This window comes from Phascolarctos cinereus, unplaced genomic scaffold (genome assembly GCF_003287225.1).
Source record: "Phascolarctos cinereus isolate Bilbo 61053 unplaced genomic scaffold, phaCin_HiC Scaffold_726;HRSCAF=1367, whole genome shotgun sequence".
NCBI classification, from domain to species: domain Eukaryota; kingdom Metazoa; phylum Chordata; class Mammalia; order Diprotodontia; family Phascolarctidae; genus Phascolarctos; species Phascolarctos cinereus.
In genome coordinates this window covers 126,588,740-126,610,309 of record NW_027556098.1, presented here as the reverse complement: position 1 = coordinate 126,610,309, position 21,570 = coordinate 126,588,740, and the positions used below count along the sequence as shown (strand labels likewise).

At 39.0% G+C, this 21,570-nt stretch overlaps 1 protein-coding gene across 1 annotated transcript; it reads left to right on the top strand.

Moving 5' to 3' along the window:
* The first annotated feature begins 4,538 nt into the window (after positions 1-4,538).
* Positions 4,539-13,262, top strand: DBR1 (debranching RNA lariats 1). Its single transcript, XM_020986111.1, has 8 exons — positions 4,539-4,942; positions 5,900-6,024; positions 6,727-6,807; positions 7,171-7,256; positions 8,057-8,281; positions 10,373-10,450; positions 11,559-11,704; positions 12,324-13,262. The coding sequence occupies exons 1-8, from the start codon at positions 4,746-4,748 to the stop codon at positions 13,015-13,017; spliced, it is 1,632 nt and encodes a 543-aa protein (XP_020841770.1). The 5' UTR covers positions 4,539-4,745; the 3' UTR covers positions 13,018-13,262.
* Positions 13,263-21,570: the final 8,308 nt, after the last annotated feature.

Genomic DNA, 21,570 nt, shown 5'->3' with positions numbered 1-21,570 from the left:
TGGGGGCTATGAATTGAATAGGGAAAGGGAGATAATTTCTCCCCACTTCTCTTGTTTTACTTAATGGCTCTGAGAATTAAGCTGGGTTTTTTCCAGTTTCTGTTCTGCTCTGTTTCATTTGTTCTTATCAACTTCAAGTGCCAGTGGTAATCCCTATGGGACCAGGAGTGAAACCCATAGTTCTAGCCTAGAGCCAGGATTCCAAGAGGGGTGTTGCAATGAGCCATCCTGGCAGAAAGCCCTGAGAAGTCAAGGTGCCTGGGACTTGAACCAGAGAGTGGCTTTGGACTTGGAATTTGGGACTGTGCTATATAAGAACTGAACTAATCTATGAACCCAATACTCTTCCTCTCCTAGAGACTGAGGGAGTAAGAGGTTGAGGTTATGCCTCCCACACATTGTGGAGTAAATTTGTATGTTTGTGATTATACCTTTGCAGTAAATGTTTGTAAAAGCTAGTCTGAGTGTTAAGTCATTAAATGGAACTGGGGTACAGGGGACCCTTCCCTTACAATTGAGAGAACATCATGGGGGGGTTGGGGACTAAAGCCATTGGAAGAGAGCCTAGGCATCCCCAAAACCCCTTAATGGTACCGAAGAAACCTGGGATTCATACCTGCTCTTCAGGCGGTGCGGATCAGGGTAGTCATTGTTATACATGTTTTGTCTATATTCATATGTGTAGTAAGTACATTCTGTGATTCTAGAGTGAGGCTAGTTAATTCTCTTCCTCAAGGTTCTAAGGGTGTCAGGAGGTTTCTCTTCTCTGATGATGTCCACTTGATCCTCCAGTGGTTAATAATAGTTAGCATCTATATAATGTTCTAAGGTTTGCAAAGTGCTTTACAAATATTATTGCATTTTATCTTCACAACAGTCTTAGGAGAAAGGTGCTGTTATTTATCCTCATTTTACAGTAGAGGAACCTAAGGCAGATAGAGGTTAAGTGACCTGTCTAGGATTGCACAGCTGCTAAGTGTGAGGCTGGATTTGAACTCAGATTTTCTTGTTTCTCTGTCCAGTGCTCTATCTATTTCCCCACCTAACTGAATCTAAAATAAAATTGGTTGTATCTCCTCCCACTGTTAGCTGCTAGTGAGTTATGCCCTAGTTCCACTTAACTACTTAACATCAATTAGTAACAAAGGTATATTTATGTAAAAAAATAAAAATAAAAAGCTCAAATATTTCTTCCAATATCCCAGGGACACACTCCCCTATACCATTTTGATCTCTGGGGAGAGTGGGCAGAGACTTAGCTCAGTTCTTTAAAAGAATCAGTCCCATCAAGTACATGTCCAAAGGTTGCCAAATGATTCTTAATCTCAGCAACTGCTGGGTTCTGTAGCCAAGGGCTCCCTGGGGCATTAATTATGAACTGGCTGCACAGCCAACATGGACTCGCACACCTGAAATCTATGACATGATGAGGCATCCAGAGGCTCATTGACTTTTCAAAACTAATAAGATTATAGATTCCGATCCCTTTACCTAAAATGGGAAAGAAGAAATACAGAGGCAAAAGGTTGATGTGTTTCACAGGGCTACATCCAGGCCTCAGTGCCTTTCCTTTTACAATAGTGACTGTCACTGTGCACTGTCAGTGAAAGAGTCAAACAATGAATGGAGATTCACTAGATCTACTAGCCAAAGAGAACTGATTAAGGCTCTGGTCAGCTAGTACTTTTTGAATGCTTCTGCAGTCAATAAATGAGCATCCTCTTCACCATGTAGTTAGCTGACCAGAACCAATTACAAAATGTTCTTATGGGTTCTGTTGTTTCTCCAAGGCATTTCCAGTGGGTAGAGCATTGGATCTGGACTCAGGAAGACCTAAGTGTAAATCAGGCCTCAGATACTTACTTCCTGTGTGATACTGGGAGAGTCACTTAATTTGTCTATCTCAGTTTCCTCATCTATTAAACGTGAGTAATAATAATACCTGCCTCCCAGGTTGTGGTGAGGATCAGATGAGAGAGTAATATAAAGTTCTTTGCAAACCTTAAAGTCCTATGCAAACGCTTCATGTTGTTGTTATCATTCTATTATACTTTTTTTAAACTTTTTTTTTTTGCCAAGGTAATTGGGGTTAAGTGACTTGTCCAGGGTCTCACAGCTAGTAAGTGTTATGTATCGGAGGCTGGATTTGAACTCAGGTCCTCCTGACTCCAAGGCTGGTGCTCTATCCACTGTGCCACCTGGCTCCCCCCTTTCTATGATACTTGTCACAACTCTTCTGGGAGTTGGCTCCCTAGCCTTCTCCACATGGGGAGATGTCAGAGATGCTCTAGAGAGATACTAGTTCCTGTTACACATGTATACATGTTGTTTCCCCTGTCAGAGTGTAAACTATTCTATGACAGAGGTTGTTTCATTTTTAGGTTTGCATTCCCAGTGCCTAGCACAGTGCATGACAACAGTAGGTACTTCATAAATGCTTGTTGATTTATCAATAGCTATGGAAAGCACTTTTTAACCCCTTGCAGTGCTATATCAGTGTCGGTAATTTTTTAAAAAAAATGTATTGCTTTCTTTATTGTTAAGGAAGTGTCCCACTCCAGAGTGCTTGAATAAATCTTTCTGTAATTGTATTACAAGCTATGTGTTTAAGTCTAGGAGAAATTCAAGTTTTCTGGGTGAATGTCACCAGTTGTCATAAGTCAAGGGGTGGTAAGAGGACCAAAAGTGAGATGCTGCTGACAAAGGATGAGGTTCTGGTCTGTTAGAACCAGCAGCATCCATGCACACCTCATTTACTATTCCTCCTTACGTTTAGGAATGACTATCATGGACACCTCCTGTATTGTAAGGGTTGAAAATATATCCCTATATACATTAATATTTATGCTAGTTATGGCTTTGTTTGGCCTGGCCTCCATCACTGAATACTCTGAAGATAAACTGATTTTTCTTCTATGGGGGTGCCATGGAGGATTGCTTCTATTCAGGGCTGACCGCCTTTCCAGTTCAGACATTATAAGAGAGCATCCAGAATTTAGGCATTAGTTGAGTACATCAGATCTTCTATTATCCAGATACAAAAATCATCATGGAATAGTGTGGACTGGGTTGTTGAAGAAGAATAGTTGACTAATTCACTCCACTTCCCAAGCTTCTTTGGACAACTATCCTACTAAAGCAATTTCTCAGTTGGAGAGACAACTTCAATAAAGCTTCAGTTTATGGGATGACTACATGGCTGGAATGAATGGATGATGAGATAAGCAATGAAGAGGAGTGGAACAATGCTTCATTTAGCATCCCTGACTACCTCCTGAAATAAAAATGAGACATAGTATTTTTAATACCACTTTTGAGATCTTTGCCATCTCTTAGGTATGATGGAGTCAGAGAATCAGATCATAGAATTATAGATTCAGAACTAGGAAGGACCTTAGAAATCATCTGCTCCAATCCTTTAATTTTATATTTATTTTATTTAATTTTATTATTATTATGTCACCATATATAATGTATATTATTTATTTAGTTAATTTATTGTTATATTCATATATTTTGTATTTATATTTTGAGGCCCAGTTGGGCTTAGAGATTTGTCCAAGGTCACTCAAGTAATAAGGAGTGGAGCTAAGATTTAAACTCTGGTCCTTTGACTCCAAATCCAGTAGTCTTTCCACTGCACCATGCTGGGTAGGAAGCTGCTAAGAGGAGGAAATGCTCTCAAAAAAGAGCAGAGTATAGCTCCCAAATGAGTATAACCTAGAGATTATAAATAGACATGGTTTAGCAGGTCTGGGTAAGTTACTGGCCTCAATTATAAAGGAGAGATTAGGGTGATCCTACAAGAGGAGTATTTTATTTGACTTACATAAGAGGAATCTTTCAAAATGAAGCTCTGAGTGTGGATGAGGCTCCTGCCCAAGATTTTCTGAAAAGCCCCGTGACTAACATGGCAGGGTAACAACACTGAAAGTCTTTGCCCTGACCCTATCCATCAATAGCTATACATTTTGAGCTATCATAATTTAAAAGTCAAGATTCAGGATACCACTCGGAGAAAGGTTACACTCAATACTGAGATTGTTGATTTGGAGGACCCTCAATGGGGAGCTCAGACCGTACTATACAATTCAGTCAGGCTGCAAAAGATTCAGGACACGTGCTTGGCTAGTTCGTTACAAACAATTTTCTTTTCTTTTTCCCCCGATGGAGTAGAGGTGGAAGACAAATATGTTTGTGTTAACTTTCAAGCAAATTAGGATGGTGATGGCGGGGCTGCTAAGTAAGATATGGGACGTTGCATGAGCTTTCTGAGGTCACTGTGCTGTTAGTTTTATACATTACATACATGTAAATGTATGTAATGTAAAAGCAAAACTCAAAGATAATTTTTTTAAACCATTAACGTTTTCCTGGCCCCGCTTCGCACAGAACCCCACAGAAAGGGACACCACAAACGGAACGCTAGTTTTCCCACGAGTCAGACGAGGCCTGCGCACTGGCCAGGCGCCGGCCAACTCTCGCGTGCGGAGCGCCTCCCTCCTCATCGCGAGACTTGCCGAGCAGGAAGTCCCGGGGCTTTTGTAGCGAGGAGGTGCGCCACTTCCGCTAGAAGTTTGACTGAAACCGGGGAAAGGCGGGAGTCTGGCTGCTCCTGTCGGGGCCGCTCGAGGCCCGGGTGAACGTCTGGCTGCGGCTTCTCCCCCGGTGTGGCGGAAGAGGTCCCTGGAGCTTAGTTTGGTTGCTGGACGGGAGGGCAGAGGTCGCAGTTTCGGGTGGGCAGGATGCGGGTGGCCGTGACTGGCTGCTGTCATGGAGAGCTGGACAAGATCTACGAAACGCTGGCGCTGGCGGAGCGGCGGGGCGGGGGGCCGGCGGACCTGCTGCTGTGCTGCGGCGACTTCCAGGCGGTGCGCAACGAGGCCGACCTCCGCTGCATGGCCGTGCCCCCCAAGTACCGGCACATGCAGAGCTTCTACAGGTGAAGTCCGCCCCCTGCGTGGGGCCCTCCTCTGCCACCCCCCGCCATCCATCTCCTGCTCACTCCCTCCTCCTCCTCCTCTCCTTGTCCTTCTCGCTTTCCTCCTGTCTCTTTCTCTCCCTCCCTCACCTCTCGTTCTTCCTTTCCCTCCCTTTCCGTCTATCTCCTGCCTCTTCCCCATTAGCAATTTCTGAGCTTTTCTGCCTTCCTCTCACCCAACGATGCAGGTCTCATCGTTTATATCCCCTCCATCTTCCTTTCTGGCCAGAGAAAGGGGAATGAGTAGATGTAACTTGCACTGATCACCAGGTAGTTCGCGGGTGGCAAGGTCTTGTCTTGGATCAAGATACAGGGTCGGTCCGTAATCAGAGAGATCCATCTTTGATTCAGTTTTTTGCCTCATTTGTATCCCTGGCGCTTAGCACAGTACTTGCACATAGTAGGCCCTTGATAAACGTTTGAATTGAATTGAATTGTTGGATATCTTGGACAAGTCACTTAATCTCACTGAGTCTCAGTTTCCTTATCTGTAAAATGTGGTTAATGATAGCATCTACCTTATTGGATTATTTTGAGGATCAAAAAAGATAGTGTCTTTGCAAACTTTAAAAGGCTATGTAAACTTGAATTGTTTAATTTAACAAGCATTTCTTAAATACCTTGTATAGTGCAGGTTCTGAGATTATAAAGATGAAAAAAAATGGGCCTTGGCTTCATAGAGCTCACATTAATTTCACTCTATTCCTAAATGCAGGTTAAAATACCCTTAAAAAATACTTCCCATGCCTTCCTCTTATACACACTCCAGAGTGACTTGTTCTTCATGTCTAGTTGCTTAAGGAATATTTGAATTATGTTGCCATCATGGAAAAATTTCTAGTGTATTGTATCCATAACAAGCAATCTGACAGTATGGGGTTGTATAGTGTAATTGACAGATTTATTCTTGTGTCATAGGTATTACTGTGGTGAGAAGAAAGCTCCTGTTCTTACAGTCTTCATTGGAGGAAATCATGAAGCTTCTAATCACTTGCAGGAGCTACCTTATGGTGGCTGGGTGGCACCAAACATATATTATCTAGGTAATTGCTCATCATTTTTTGTTATGTGGAATGGTGGGAGGCATGCATATGTCTTTATATGTACCTTCAGACAACAGAGTATGTGGTGTTCTGTGAAATTCAAAGTAAGTCTGTATTCAAGCAGTGATAGTCACCAATCTGGACAGTTGGACCATGAGGTTGTAGTGCAAAGATGAAAGGGTTAAAACTTTTAATGGGAAAAAACTTACATGTTCTAGCCGGTGGAATGTTTATTTTGATCTGTATGCAAAGGCAATTGGAAATATAGCTGTTGGTTGATCTATTGAGTTTGTTGTTATTGAGCTCTAAGACAAGTCGGTTCTAATGATAATTCCTTAGAAGGCATCTTTTCTTTTTCTTCCATATAAGCTCCAGAAGCTTTGTATTAGGGCAAGTTCTTACTTTGAACCCCAGTCTCTGCCAAGACATAGACCTTGGGAATTTTATAAGAGGTTATTAAATTTTTGTTTTTCAGCAGATCTTGGTAATGATTTGCTTTATCTTATAATTCTTCATTATTATTGCTGATTACTTTTCATTTTAAAGCTTATTTAAGGTAATTTTCTCATAATGAATTAATTGGCATTGTGAATTTAGATGTATTATAAACATAATTAGCTCATATATTTAGATCTGAGATTATATTTCTGATGTGTAATATTGAAGCACATGGGGATTTTGCTTGCATGTATAATTTTTCAGGATATGCTGGAGTGGTTAAATTCCGTGGTGTAAGAATTGGTGGAATCTCTGGTATCTTCAAATCTCATGACTACCGCAAAGGTAATATGACTTTCAAAGTGTTGCATAGAAACTTATAGGTAACATAGCATATTTCCTTGTTATTTTCATAGGTACTTCTCTAAATTCTTATAACCTTAAAACAAGTACATACAACACAGTCCACAAATTACAAATCATCTTACTCCAGAAGTAATTCAATTTAATTTTTTACATAAGTCATAAATGAATTTGTTATAACAATTTAAAAAGTATCAGAGTTCCAAAATATAAAAGCAAATGTAGTGTAAGCAAACAACTGTAATGTGTTTTAGCATTTGTGAATTGTCTTGAAGAATAGGAAAGTATAATATTCTAATGATTTAAATGTGACTTATTTCACTTTATTAACTTTATTAATTTCAGGACATTATGAGTGCCCTCCTTATGATCAAAACTCAGTAAGAAGTGTATACCATGTGAGAAATATTGAAGTCTTCAAATTAAAACAGGTATGGAAAAAAAAAGTACACTAATGCAGCCTTGGAAATAATTTTTTATAAAAATTAAAGTCCCTATAAATTTTTTTTGTAATCAGGTTGGTACAGCATCTCCTGATGTAGTATTAGCTAAACAAACGTATTGGTGCTTACTAGTATTCCTTCGTGTTTTGTCTCTTCAGTTCTCTTGCTAATAATGCCCTCCTTTTTTTTCTGTCTACTCAAGTCCACTCCAGCCTTATAGTTCATTTTTTCTTATTCCTAAGTGATTTTTCTCTTTTTTGATGTCCTATAGTAATTACTGTCTGTAATATTAATTGGGCAATTAATCCTATGTTGTTGAAATCTTATAATTTTGCTTTAAAATCTTAAAGTCTTATAATTTTGTTTATATGTATATATAATTTGTCTCTTCTGAAGTTAGAATGTAAGTTGCTGATGGCAGGTTCTATATCTTAGACTTTTTTATATTCCCAGACATTTCCTAGCATGTTGCTGTTATGTAGAAGGCGTTCAGAAAGTGTGTAGCTATCATAAATTTCTAAAATAAATACCATGTATTTGCATTAGAAGTTGTGTAAAAGGCTGACTCAGGTTCCTCAGAACAAGGATTTCTATTTGCTTTGAACAGCTGAATAACATCTGCGACCATCTTAATGTTAGAGGGGAGATAAGGTCTTAATTTGAGCAGCAGTGGACAGAATGACCAAATGGTTGTGTGGCTAGGGAAGGGATTATGGAAGAGGAGGGAAGTGAGGGTCCTGATTTTTAGGTCAGGCTATCCTTAAATGTTGTGTTGTTTTGTTTTACAGCTGAAACAACCTATTGATATATTCCTGTCTCATGACTGGCCAAGAAGTATATACCATTATGGCAATAAAAAACAACTTCTTCAAACAAAATCCTTTTTTCGACAAGAAGTCGAAAACAACACATTAGGAAGCCCTGCGGCTTCAGAGCTTTTACATCATTTGAAACCTACTTACTGGTTTTCTGCACACCTTCATGTGAAGTTTGCAGCTTTCATGAAACATCAGGTAATATGTATCAAATATGTAGTTACTATTGAGAAGCCTACTTAGCCTTTTTAATGTCTCACTCCTAAATGGGCTTTCTCTAACTAATACTGTAGCTCTTTCAAGCGGAAACTTCATATTTCTTTTATTCAGATCCATTGGGGAAAAAATAAATTGACCTAATACCTTCTTTCTTGGTACCACTTTCTAGGCTGATTAATTGCATACACACTAATTATATACATCCCCTCAGCACAAAACTGATTTACTTATTGTTCCCTGTTCACCATATTGCATTTCTTGCCTCTGAACCTTGACATAGACTATTGACAGTGCTTAGGATGTTCTCTCTCCTTACTTCTTCCTCTTGGAACTTACAGCTCAGCTCAAGTGACACTTCCTTCAAGAGGCCTTTTGTGATTCCCCCAGTTGTCATTCTTTTTCCTCTTAGTTCTGTCTTTGATTATATTTGGTATGTTTCTTATAGTTTACTTTTCTTTGAACATGTTCTGTCCCCTCAATTAAATGTAGTCTCTTTGAGGTAGACACTGTCTTGCTTTTGTATTTGTATCTCCAAAACCAGCACAGTGCCTGGCATATAGTAGGCACTTAATAAATACTTAGCAATTTCTTATATAAATAGATAATTATATGAAACAAACCACTGTTATCTGAGGATAGGTTTTTTGTTTTGTTTTGTTTTGTTTTTTTGGTGAGGCAGTTGGGATTAAGTGACTTGTCCAGAGCCACACAACTAGTGAGTATTATGTGTCTGAGGCTGGATTTGAACTCAGGTCCTCCTGACTCCAGGGCCAGTGCTCTATCCACTGCACCACCTAGCTTCCCTGAGGGTAGGTTTTTAAGGAGAATTTTCCGTGTTGTGCTACAGAGAGGTCAAAGTGGATGGTGCCTAAGAAAATGCCACTGCGTATAGTGATGAATAGATCAATGGTGTCCCTTGATAGAGCATTTTTAGTGTTGTAACCTGATTTGTCTCCATTACAAGAGGCAAAAGAGTTGAATGATGAGGAAGTAGAGCCATTGGATATTGATTACTCCATAATGGAACAGAGAAAGGAGAAGAGATGATGGGTTGAGATGATGCAGGGGACTGAAGGAAAGTTTAAAAGAAGGGGAATATCTAAACTTTGTCTTCCTAGCATCTAGGCATGGTGTTTTACTGAGTGGGCTCTTAATAAATTTTTGATTTTTTTTTTAAGCTTTCTACATATACCCAGTTGAATCTTGTAAGATCTTCTTAGTTCTAAGGACCCAGACTGAGATCTTTTGTCCTGCCCTTAATGTCCATTCCCAGAGACTCCAAATGTTCATTCCCTTATTTCGTGTACTTCTGTGATTCTTTTCCTGTACTATATGATTCCTGGTATTCCCAAAAGGATGATTGAAACTGGGATTACAGAGCTAGAGGGAGAAGGCATATTATAAGAAAGGATAAATTTCAGGGGGACAAGACAGCTTGGGTGGGAGAAGGAAGAAGAGTCCTGAAATGCAGCTTTTGGTAAAGTAGGCAGCCTTTTTATTCTGAGAACTGTAGAATTTTTAAGACAAGAATGGATCTTAGACATGATCTAACTCAACTTCCTTACTCTAGAAGTGAGGAAACTGGGGCTTATATTTTTTACATCACCTTCATTTCTGAATGTATCCTTTCCCCCTTCCCTAGTAAGCAAAGCATCATTCATGATAAAGAATTTTAAAAGAGAAAGCAGTTCAGGGAAATCAACCGACCAGTAATATTAGTGGAGTCTGACATTACATGCAGTGTTTCCTAACCATAATCCCCTACCTCTGGAAAGAAGAGAAGGAAGTGCATTTCTCAGTTCCTGTCCAGGGCTAAAATATAGTATTCAGTTTCGGTTTTTTTGGTCTTCTTACATATAATATTGTAGACATTGTATATTTCTAGTTCTGCTTGCTTCACTCTTCATTAGTTCATATAAATCTTAATGAGGCTTATCTGAATTGTTGATATTCGTCATTCATTATGGCTCAGAAATAGTCTGTTACATTCGTGTATCATAGTTTATTTAGCCATTTCTAATTAATAGGTGTCTACTTTTTAACAGTTAAACCATAATTTATGTTTTCTAGGCCAATGATGGACAGCTACCAAAAGTAACCAAATTTTTAGCCTTAGACAAATGTCTGCCACACAGAGACTTCCTACAGGTAAAAATGAAATAAGATGATTGTCTTTTGTAGTGTTTATATACTGAGAATATAGAAAGAATTTCATTCATCTAATCTACTGGTTTTTCCTGTCAAGAGTACATACATGTCAGTTATAGAGTCATGCTTATTGGGTATATGATGTTAAGCAAATCATGACTTTAATTTCTCTGAGCTTCAGTTTTTATATTTGTAAAATACTTGTATTACCTGCTTTACAGTATTGTTTAAAAAGAAGTTTTGTAAAAATTTTAAAGTGATAGTATGTAAATGTATGTTAATAATATGTATACTTTTGTGTTTATGTGTGTTTTGTCTATTGTAAATGTATGTTAATAATATGTATACTTTTGTGTTTATGTGTGTTTTGTCTATCTGATTTCTCTTTTTTCAAGTCCTTTGTTTTTACATCATAGTTATTTCTGGATATACTCCTCTTTCCATCATATTGAGCCTTCCCTTGTAACAAAGAAAAAGACATTTAAAATCAACATTGACTGTATCTGGATGGTTTAATGGCTTTTCTTCTATAATTTCAAATGATTTTCTAGAATAGTTGGACCAATTCATAGTTCTAGGAACAATGTATTAGTGTGCCTAAAAGATGAAATACAAAATTCAAATCTTTGGGGACAGTGACATGATAGAATAATAAATTCTTAAAAAAATTATATTTGGTGACTCAGGCTTAGATACTTTGTAATTACTATTATTTTAAAATACCACATACTGTCATCATCATCCTCTTCTGTAGGGAAGAAGCGTAGGTGATTGAGAAGCTGGATAATTGAATTGGAAATTATAATTATTACAAAATTTTGGAAATTATAATTGTTGTTTTAGATAGTCCTAAAATAAGATGTTGCTTTAGGTAGCCAGGATATTTTTTAAAATGTTAGATAACTCTATCAATGTGTAGTACATCTCTACACTTTAATTTCTTATTTTGGGGTAATTAATCTTGAGGTCAGATGATTGATTTCTTCCTTGAGAATGAAAATATGGTTTATTGAATAGTGAAAATAGAGAGCATACTATGTTTGGTTTCAATGGCAATAATGTTAAAATGAATAGATCTTCCTAAAAGTATCCTTTTTTTTTTACATAGATAATAGAAATACAGCATGACTTGAGTGGACCAGACTATTTGGAATACGACCTTGAATGGCTCACCATTCTAAAGGCTACTAATAGTCTTGTAAATGTGTCACGAGGCTCATGGACTATGCCTGAAAATAATGGCCTCCATGCAAAGTAAGTCAAATCAGGTGCTATATTATTTTGTGTTTGTTTTATATGTGCTTATCCGTGTACATGATATTCCCATTTTCTCCCTGTCCTTGAAGTTTGGGCCTGTTTTTGTCTTTTTATCACCAGTGCCTAGCCCACCTTAGGGATTCAAATACTTGTTAAATAGCTATGGTTTTATTGAAAAAAGTTTTTCTGTTTCTGATACATGCATAACTTAAAGTAAGCCAAGAATGGAGGGAAATTATTCTTGAATAATCATCAAGATAAATTGAATTTTCCCACTGACTAGTATGAAAAAAAAGCTACTGCCATATAGATAGAGTAGTCTAGAGATGTAAGGGCTTACCACCTAAAGGGAAAGATAGGAGATGACCATCACATGTATGTTTTAAAAAGTGCCTTATAACTAGAGCATTCTGGAGGAAAAACTTTGTGTTTGGAATAACATGGACTTGTCTTTCGTCAGTTAGAGATAGCTTTCTGGAGTAAATTATTTTTAAAATTAATTATCTTCACAAAATTGAATGTATTTTCTATTTGTGAGCCTAAAATTAATTTTTAATTAATGTTTAATTTTACCAAGATAAAAATAAATAATACTTTTTTGCCCAAACATTTCTAGGTGGGATTATAGTGCAACAGAAGAAGCAATGAAAGAGGTATTGGAAGAAATGAACCATGACCTGAAAGTTCCTTGTAACTTCAGTGTGACAGCTGTATGCTATGATCCTAGCAAGCCCCAGAAACACATGGAGTTAGTTCATAGGATCAGTCCTCAGACCACAGAATTTTGTGCCCAGCTTGGCCTCACTGATATCAATAATAGAATTCAACAGGTGATAGAAGAAAGTTCATTACGTGGAGATTATGATGAGGAAGTGGACAGTAATGGATCAGGAGAAGAACCAAGTGAATATAACACAGATAACTCTGTTCTGTCTTCCTCTATTAACCCTGATGAAATAATGCTTGATGAGGATGATGAGGGTGAAGATAGTATTACAGGTCTACATAGTGACATTAGAACTCCCTCAGTGGAGCCCTCATCTGAGCATCACCCTCCTGACTTTTCAACAAGCTTCTCTGATATTAGGATCTTACCAGATTCCATGGTAGTATCTTCTGATGATACAATGAATTCCACAAATGAACTGGAGAAATCTAGTGAAAATCAGGAATCAGAAGGGAAGAACTTAAATGAGAAACCCTTTAAAAGACTAAGTGATGAAACTGGAAATGGAAACCACTTGCAAAAGAAAATTAAGAGAAGGAATCAAGCTATCTATTCTGCAGAGGATGACAGTAATGTAGAATGAAAGAAATAAGGAAGACTACATAAACTTTGTTTTATACAGAATAAATTGTAGTATATATAAACAATTTACTTTTTGTAGTCAGATGTCATTGAATTTGACTGTTTGTACTGGACTTAACCCAACATTTGTCAATGGAATCAACACAAGAAATTTCAACATTTGCTTCTGGGGGTGGGGGTTTGTCTGTGTCTGTGTTTAACTTCTTATATATTCCAGATTAAATTCATTTTTTCTGAAAGTGAAAATATATGAACAATTTTTTTTTGCCATACTCAGTTTACTAAACTTTAATAAACTTGAGCTATGCAGAAATAAGCTTGTTTAACTGAGTTGAAAAAGCATTAGGAAGAGTGTTAAGTTAAATTGAAGAGGTTAGATCATTTTTAGGGCGATCTCATGAACCTGAGAACCTTAAACATTAGATATAGGATTAAGGGTGTAGTAAAAAGAGCACTGGATTTGCATTTAGGATACTTGAAGCCTGAGTTTGAAGTACTACTTGTTTGTGACTGTGAACAACTCATGTAGCATCTCTTAGCCCGTGTTCCCTCGCCTGTAAAATGAGGCTAGCACTTGTACTCTCAAGTTGTTTTATAGGAAAGCATTTCATAAACCTTTAAGTGTCTCTGGCCATGCTAAAGGGGCCCCCATATCTGTTGCTCCGGGTAAAGTGCTTCTCCTCCGTGCTGGGGGGCTGTGTGCTGTCTCTGATTCTGTCACTACTGGGGCCTTAGCTCTGCTGCCTGATGTTGGACCAAGCATTGTCCCCTTATTCTGGGGTCAGTAAGCACTTATTAATCACCTACTGTGTTAAGCACTAGGTCTAACTCTGTTTGTCACGCTAAGATAGATTGTTATAGGCCTAAAATGTGTGGCCCTGCAGAGTCCTGAGTATTCTGCTCTGCCATACCTAACTCCTCCCACCCATCCCCCAGCCATGTGAGTTTCTGCATCCCTGTACTGCCACTGCCTTCCTTTTCCTGGCAGGAGTGCTATGATAGCCTGACTGTTCTTTTATTGGTGGATGCTGCAGAGCAGAGTATTATGGCCTTAATGGTCCCTTCTACTTGCTGACATTAGGAATTGCCAGAATATGGCTCAGGCAACTCCAAAGGAACCTGGCCAATCACATCACAGCCCAAGTTCCTTTTCCTATCAGTCGTCATTCTTTCCAGTGCAGGAAATTCCTGTCGCCAGTTGGCCCCCACAGAGGGACTCAAGCTCCTGATATCTTGGTTCACAAGACTGCCCCAAGACTAGGTGTATGTAACTCAGAATTGCAACCACTCCTTATGCACCACCCCCTTCTCTTCTGCTGTATGTTCGCTGAAAGACAAAGCCAGAACCTCCCTTAGGCCAGTACATGCACTCTTATTTGCTGTGTGCGAACAGCTGTTTCTACTGGGATGGATGAGAGTGCCTGGGGCACAGGCTCTTTAGTGGTCCATCACTGAAAGCTGAGGGAAAGAGTTCCCTGTTTGAGAGAGAGGGGAAGCTTTTTAAACTGATGCAGTTTAAACTGCCTGCCCTCAGCAAATTAAATGGGTTCTGTTTGTGACATTTCTCCCTATCCTAACCCCCAGGTTCAACTGCCCCAAAAAGCTGAACCAAATTGTCTCTCCATTCACACAGATATGACTCCCTTTAAGCTGGGAGAGACTTTCTTTCACTAGGCCTCAGTTGAGGCAATTAGGTGATGATGACCCTGAATCTAAAGGCATCCAATCCCAGTAAGGGAAGAACAATCACTTTTCTGTATTTGTCTAGTAAGAAAAAATTTCAAACACCCTTCCCCTACTCCCCCCCACCCCTAAATCAATCCCTCTGGACTGCTTTGAAGGTAAACTTGAATTCTGAAGAAATCCTCTAGTCACATTAGAAGATTAAAAAAAAATTGAAATAATAACCAGCAAAGTTGTAGAGTGTAAGTTAAGTCCAGTTTGTACAAATGTGATTTATTTTACAGTTGAGGAAACAGGGCTTAGAAAGGTTTAAGTTCTATGACTAGTTCGGACTCATACAGCTGGTAAGTGTTTGAGGCAAGTTTCCTATGCCCATCTCCTAATGAGTCTAGCATTCTGTGTTTGCCATATGGCCTCTTAGGATTCTGGTACTCAGTGAAATTAAATGAAATGGGTAAGAGTGTCATAGCTTAGATCTGAATCCAAAATCATCCTCTTTCCAGTGAGTTATGCTTCCTCTACTTTCCACCCCTTCCTAGGGACATGAGAGAGGTGAATAAAGTCTCTGTTGCAGTTTGTTGGGGCTGAGAGGTTTTTACTTATATAAAAATGTAGAGAGAAGGAACTGATGTGCATAATGAAACTGTGAGGATGGAGCCTCATGAAAGGTGGAATTGAATCCCAATTCTAAAGGTTGGTAGAGGGAACAGAGGTTTGCCTCACTGCATAGTTGTGAAGTTGTCCTAATTGTAGCCAGCATCTGCCCAAATTTCCTTGGCCCAGGGTCCTCAAGGTCCTCAAGGGTTGATGTAGGATTTTATAAGATTCACTTGCACGTAGTAATTAACAAATTTCCCTTGTACTTTGCTACTACTCTGATCGAGTTCTGGGGAAATCTCTGTATATAACTAATTTCATTTCCCCAATTAAGTTCTTGTCTCCCTCCTGGAATAGTATGATCCAAAAAGAAAACACTCATAGTTTAGGGTCATTACTGCAAGATATTGAAAAATGATAGAATACAGCATGGTGACTAAAACAGAGAGACAGAGCACAAGACTTGGAATCAAAAAGATCTGAGTTTTGAATCCCATCTCAGACACTGCCTGTGTAACCCAGGGAAAGTCAATCAATCAATCAGTCGTTAAAGTTAAGTCACTTAACCTTTCTGTGCATCAGTTTCCTCATCTGTAAAGTGAGGATAATAGCACCTAGCTCACAGGGTTATTGTAAGGATCAAATGAGTTAACATATGTAAAGGGCTTTGCAAACTTATAAATGCTAGTAATTATTATTAATGATAAATATGGGAATCAAAATTTAAGTCCAATTTTCCAACTCCAATTTCTTTCCGCTATGCTATGCTTGGAGTGGACCTCGACTAAGCCACAGAATATGTATTCCAGGGCATTTTGAAAACCAGTGGCAATCAGTAACAATTCAGGCCTGTCTAGTGCAGGTTATCCTAGCCAATAAATACCACCCCAGTTGGGTATGGAACCCAGGCTCTTGCCCTCTCCTACCACTCACTTTTATTCCCTAACATTTTTATATGGATGAAATCAGGCTAAAGTGAATATCAAAAGCAGCTTGGAAGGACCAAAGTAGGCATAAAAGGGCCATCTGAGGAGTATATAAGGGAAAGGTTAGGAGTCCTGACTGCTTTGCTTTACTGAATGAAAGAGCATTTATGTAGTGTTAGCTGTATGTGAAGCCCTATGCTAAGTGTTTGGGGGCTATAGATTAAGCAAAACAGTCTGTGATCTCAGGGAACTCATGTTCTAATGGGGGAAGCAACACATATACAAAGTTTCAACTGCAAGTCAGATGGAAAAGGCCCCATGTTCCTTAGGGTGTGGAAGCAAAACAGATGGCAAAATAGCTTGTTCAGCTTCCCACTACTAAAACCGTATCCATTTCTGATGATAAATGGCTTAACAGTGTTAAGCCTTTTGGCAGTGAGAACTTTCTTTTCGGGGTCTTCACTCACTATAGTGGCAGAGGAGGCAGGGGCTGCAGCATCTCCTTCTCTACCAGGGTTGATTCCCTGGATGATGGCTGTGAAGGCTGGGCTGGTGGTATGGGGGATGCTGCTATTTCTGAGACTTTTAGGTTCATGATGCTGGGCTATCTCTATCCTGGTCTGAGTGAAGGTAGTGGTCAACATAGTGGTGGAAGTTTGATTTACCTGACACATGTCATGCCACCTTCTGTCTCTTTCTCAGGGTACTTTGTTGCTGTAGCAGCTTGACTGCTATATGGGTAACAGTTGGTTGGCTGTTGGTGATGGCTGGCCCTTTTCCATAAGAGTTGCTTCTTTGGATGATGACTTTATAACTGACAGGCCTCAAACCTGTTGGTAAGTTAGGGAGATGTCTCTGCCAAGCATGTGAAAACTTCTGCTGATGGAATGGGAACAGTATGTTTCAACAGCCATAAAGGTGGCTGAAGCAGACTCTGTGGAGCACTTAGAGCTTTATCAGGCATCAAAGACACCAGGTTATCCACTGAATCTTAGGCCATCATTAGTTGTCTTGACTTTTGTCCTGCCACTGGACTTTGATGACTCTGGAAGAGAGAGTGAGGCTGATGACTTTGTGCACCTCTGCCTTACTTAAATCCAGTTCACCCATGAGTCAAGATTTTACCCATGATGTCATTGGTCCTCTTCAAAAACAAAGGACAAACAGCAAACAACAACAGTGGGGGCTGGGCTGAAAGCAGGACCAGTGAGTGATCGAGTGCATGGGGAATGCTGCTATTCTTCAGGCTCTTAGGTTTACGTACTCATCAATGGCAGTTGGGCAGTAGATGGTGGTGGTAGAGTGGTGGATCCCTTCCCCATAGTGACTGTTCCCCTTGATGATGGCTACAAGGTCAGGCTAGAAGCAGGGCTGATGAACAGAAGGCACTACTTTTCCCTGGGCTATTTACATTAAGATGTGATGAGAGGTGGTCAGTGGTAGTGGTTGGACTTGTCAGACACATGCTACCATATTCGTCTCTTCTTTAGGGTGCCTCACTTCATCAAGCCCGGTTTGCCTGCTAGAGTGCTGTGAAGTTTGGTTCTTTTCTAGCACCAGCTGATAGGAATCACCTTATTCAGTTTACCCAATACTAATGTGAGTCACTGACCATTCCCAGCAGCACCGGGTTCCCCTAAAGCAGGGCTTCTTAAACTTTTTCCACTTGTGACCCCTTCTCACTTTTCGACAACATTTGTTGGCATCGTGCGTCCTGAGCATATGCAGTGCAAAGTGTGCATGCTTTGTGTTCAGAACCAAGGCTGCAGTGAAGTTGTGCAATGCAGCACAGCCAAGGCCTTCCAGAAACACCTCAGATTCATTGTGCACTTGACTTTGAATTAATTTTTGGTCTGTGTGTGTTCAGAAACCTTTTACTGTTGCTAAATTTTTCACAACCCCATTTGTGGTCATGACCCACAGTTTAAAAAGTACTGCCCTAAAGCATGAGACCTATGACTATCATTCTGATTTGTTGTATCCTAAGGACAGCTGTCATGGTATCCATAGCTAAGGTCACATAAATGTAATTAACTTAACAGCAAATATGTTTGAAATTCCCTCACATAGGTCTTCAAGGCCAAATGGCTATTTATTGAAGATGTTATAAATGAGATTCCTGTATAGGTATAGATTTGACTACACAGTCTTTGGGGCCCCTTCCTATTCTGAAATTCTGTGATTATTTAATTAAACAATTTAAAGTTTAGAGTTATGTGTGAGAAAATGATGATTCATTTTGAATAAACTTTTTCCATTTTGCCTCCCTCCCCAAAAACAGTCCCTCACATAGACAAATTTCTTAACCAAAGGAACAAAAAGGAGAATCAGAATTGACTTGGTTTCTTTTAAACTCATTGCTAATTTATTTTCGTCTCAGTCTGATTTCCTTTTAGATCCCAGGTGTATTGATACTTTATGGCAACCTAGGCTTCTAAAACCAGAAAATGTTCTATGGCTCATTTGCTCTAGAAAAGATGAAGCCAGAACTTGCAAAGTTCCTACCAGGAAGGAAAACCTAAACATCACTGTTTTTTAGAAAACTAGCCAAGTTCTTAACCCCCCAGCCTTTCCCCTGTAATTCCATTGATTGCACAAAGGACCTTCATGATATTTCCTGACAGGTTTTATGCATAATCATTTTTCCTCATGTATTCTCCCTATCATGTGTTCCTCCATCTTCTGAGGAGGAAATATATAATACCTTTTCAAAACTTGTCATTGAGCTTTTGGAGGTTGAGCTGAGGATTAGATTAAGCTTCTGAATGTAGCAGCTGAGTCCTATGAATAGCCTTCTGGGGCCATTTCTCTGCCTTCCTATCCCTACTCTTATTTTATCAGTACAAGATATTCTTAAAAAGCAGAATAATGTGTGAACAAATACAGCCATCTCATGCGCAAATACCAGCTACATCGGAGGTTTTGTAAATAAGGTCACAATAGACTAGTGGTATAATAAAGAAGAGGAAATGGTGGGATCCTGGAGAATTAGCAAAGCTACTAACAAAAGAATGGAATCATTTCATCTCAGTGATGGAAGGTAGCATGGTATAAGAAGGGACCTCAAAAAACATCCAATCCAATGGTTTTCTGTGCAATTTTTGTATGCAAGAACTGGGCAGACAGGGTTTTAGTTCTGTCACTGACTGTATGACCTTTATCCATCCATTTTTGCAGTACTTCAGAGAAGGGAATCATTTTTCATGGATTTAGAGTTGGAAGGGACCATTTGGAAGTCAACCAATCCAGAAGTTTCCCATGAATTACAACGTATGTGAAATGTGTGAAATTGTGAATAATAGTTACTGTGAAAAGTGCTGAAAATGAAAAGGTTCCACATCTGCCAAATATTGCATAACTAGCTGTTTTCATTTAAGATATTACGCCATGTAGTCTTCATTAACGTAAACTAAACACACCACTCTTTGTCTCAGCATCTGACTTGAGGTGAAGTGAATAGGTAATATGGATAAGATATCGTGCTGGATGTTTGTTTTGCCCTGTTAATAACTGAATACTGGAACAAGTGTATCAGTGTTTCTTGCTTAATGAACATATTAAAGGCCGGATCTATAGTGCTAAAAGCTTTAAAGGTAAATAGAGCAATGTTGAGTGTTTCAACTCTTTAAGCAATCTGAATTCAACAAAACTACCTTAGAGGTCTCTTTAGCCTTTCCTTTTTCATATGTCCTAAATAAAGCCTGAGCTGCTGACATCTTAGGTTGGGTTATCTGCCTATTGGAAAAGTATGTCGAAGCTTCCATACTATTCATCCTATTGTTTTAGCTTTTGCTATATTACATTGCTATCGTGAGAAACAATGAGTTATTATTAACTATTATCTTCTCAAATCCAGGAAGGCTTTAATAAAGCCCATGAGTGCTGGAACCAAAAAGTACAAGACATTCTAATTCTTTGAGGTGTTAGGCTTCGGGATATGCAGGAGTGTGGAGTATCTCTTAGTAGTTTGGGCACTGTGGTTCAGTGGGGCAATGCCACCAACTGGTTGGCTACTTAGGAGCAGTGAATTGTTCTTCGGGTGGTAACTCTTAGCCCAAGTGCTGCAGCTGGGCTCTGATGGCCTGATCTCAATGATTAGCAGGCACAGGACAATGACATCTATCTTTCTTCATGGTGGTAGGCACCATAAGACTCATGGGGGTAGTCTTATTCTTCATCAGCCATTATTTCAACATTTTTAGATATTCAACTTTAAGAATACTGAGAATGGACTGCTTTGGGTAGTAGAGCAAACTGAACCATTTCGAATAGCTTTTGATGACAACACTTTACTTTGTCTGGGTTACATATATCTTGCTAATGATCAGACATGGGAAAATAAGGCAAAGTCATAATAATAGCTGATATTTCTATAGAGCTTACTATGTGCCAGGCACTATGCTAAATTCTTTACAATTATTATTTCATTTGATCCTTACAATAACCTGAGAAGTAAGTGCTATTATTGTGCCCATTTTACAGATGAGGAAACTGAGGCAAACAAGTTAAGTGACATTCACAGTTACAGAGCTAATAAGTGTCTGAGGCCAGATTTGAACTCAGGTCTTCTAGACTTCAGGCCCAGCACTCTATCTGCTGGGCCACTTAGCTGCTGTACAATACCCATCCATATCTTCATACAAATTCTCCAAAGAGGATCTATCTATGCATTGTACTAGAGACAATTCTCTAAGGCTTTAAATATTTTGTTGATAGCATTGTCTCTTGTTGAATACAGTCATTGGATGTAGGATGATTCAAATCATCAGAGGGCAGCTGCAAAGGACTAGGCTAAGGCTGACTCAGGCCTTTTTGAAGATCTGTCCTTGCCCAGTTCTGGAAACTCAAGTCAATCCAAAAGGCTTCTTATACTCACAAAGTTAACAGAGCAAAACCGCTTACAGAATGTCTACATATGCTCCATTTCATGTAATCATAACTCTTCCAGAAGGGGCTCCTCTACCTGTCTATGTGGAGAGATGCTGTTAGAAGGTGCTGCACACGTGCTCTAAACCCCTGTAAACTTGACGTTAACCATTGGTATTAATGAAAGAATATTAGTGTTGAAAAGATGGGCTTTTGTCTTAGGAGCATCTTAGAATCACTGAAAGCACTGTCTTTTTTTTTTTAAAGGTTTATTTATTCATGTTTTCTTTTTACATTGGATGCCATGTCTGTGGCTCTCTCTTTGAAAGATCTACCAAAAATTCCAATCACAACAACAACAACAAATTGTTTGCTATGGATTATTCTTAGTCAACCTGTGCTGGCTTCTTTTGATCACCATGTTTTCACAAATCATACATTTGATAAGATTACAGAATTTTGACATGGAACAATATCAGATT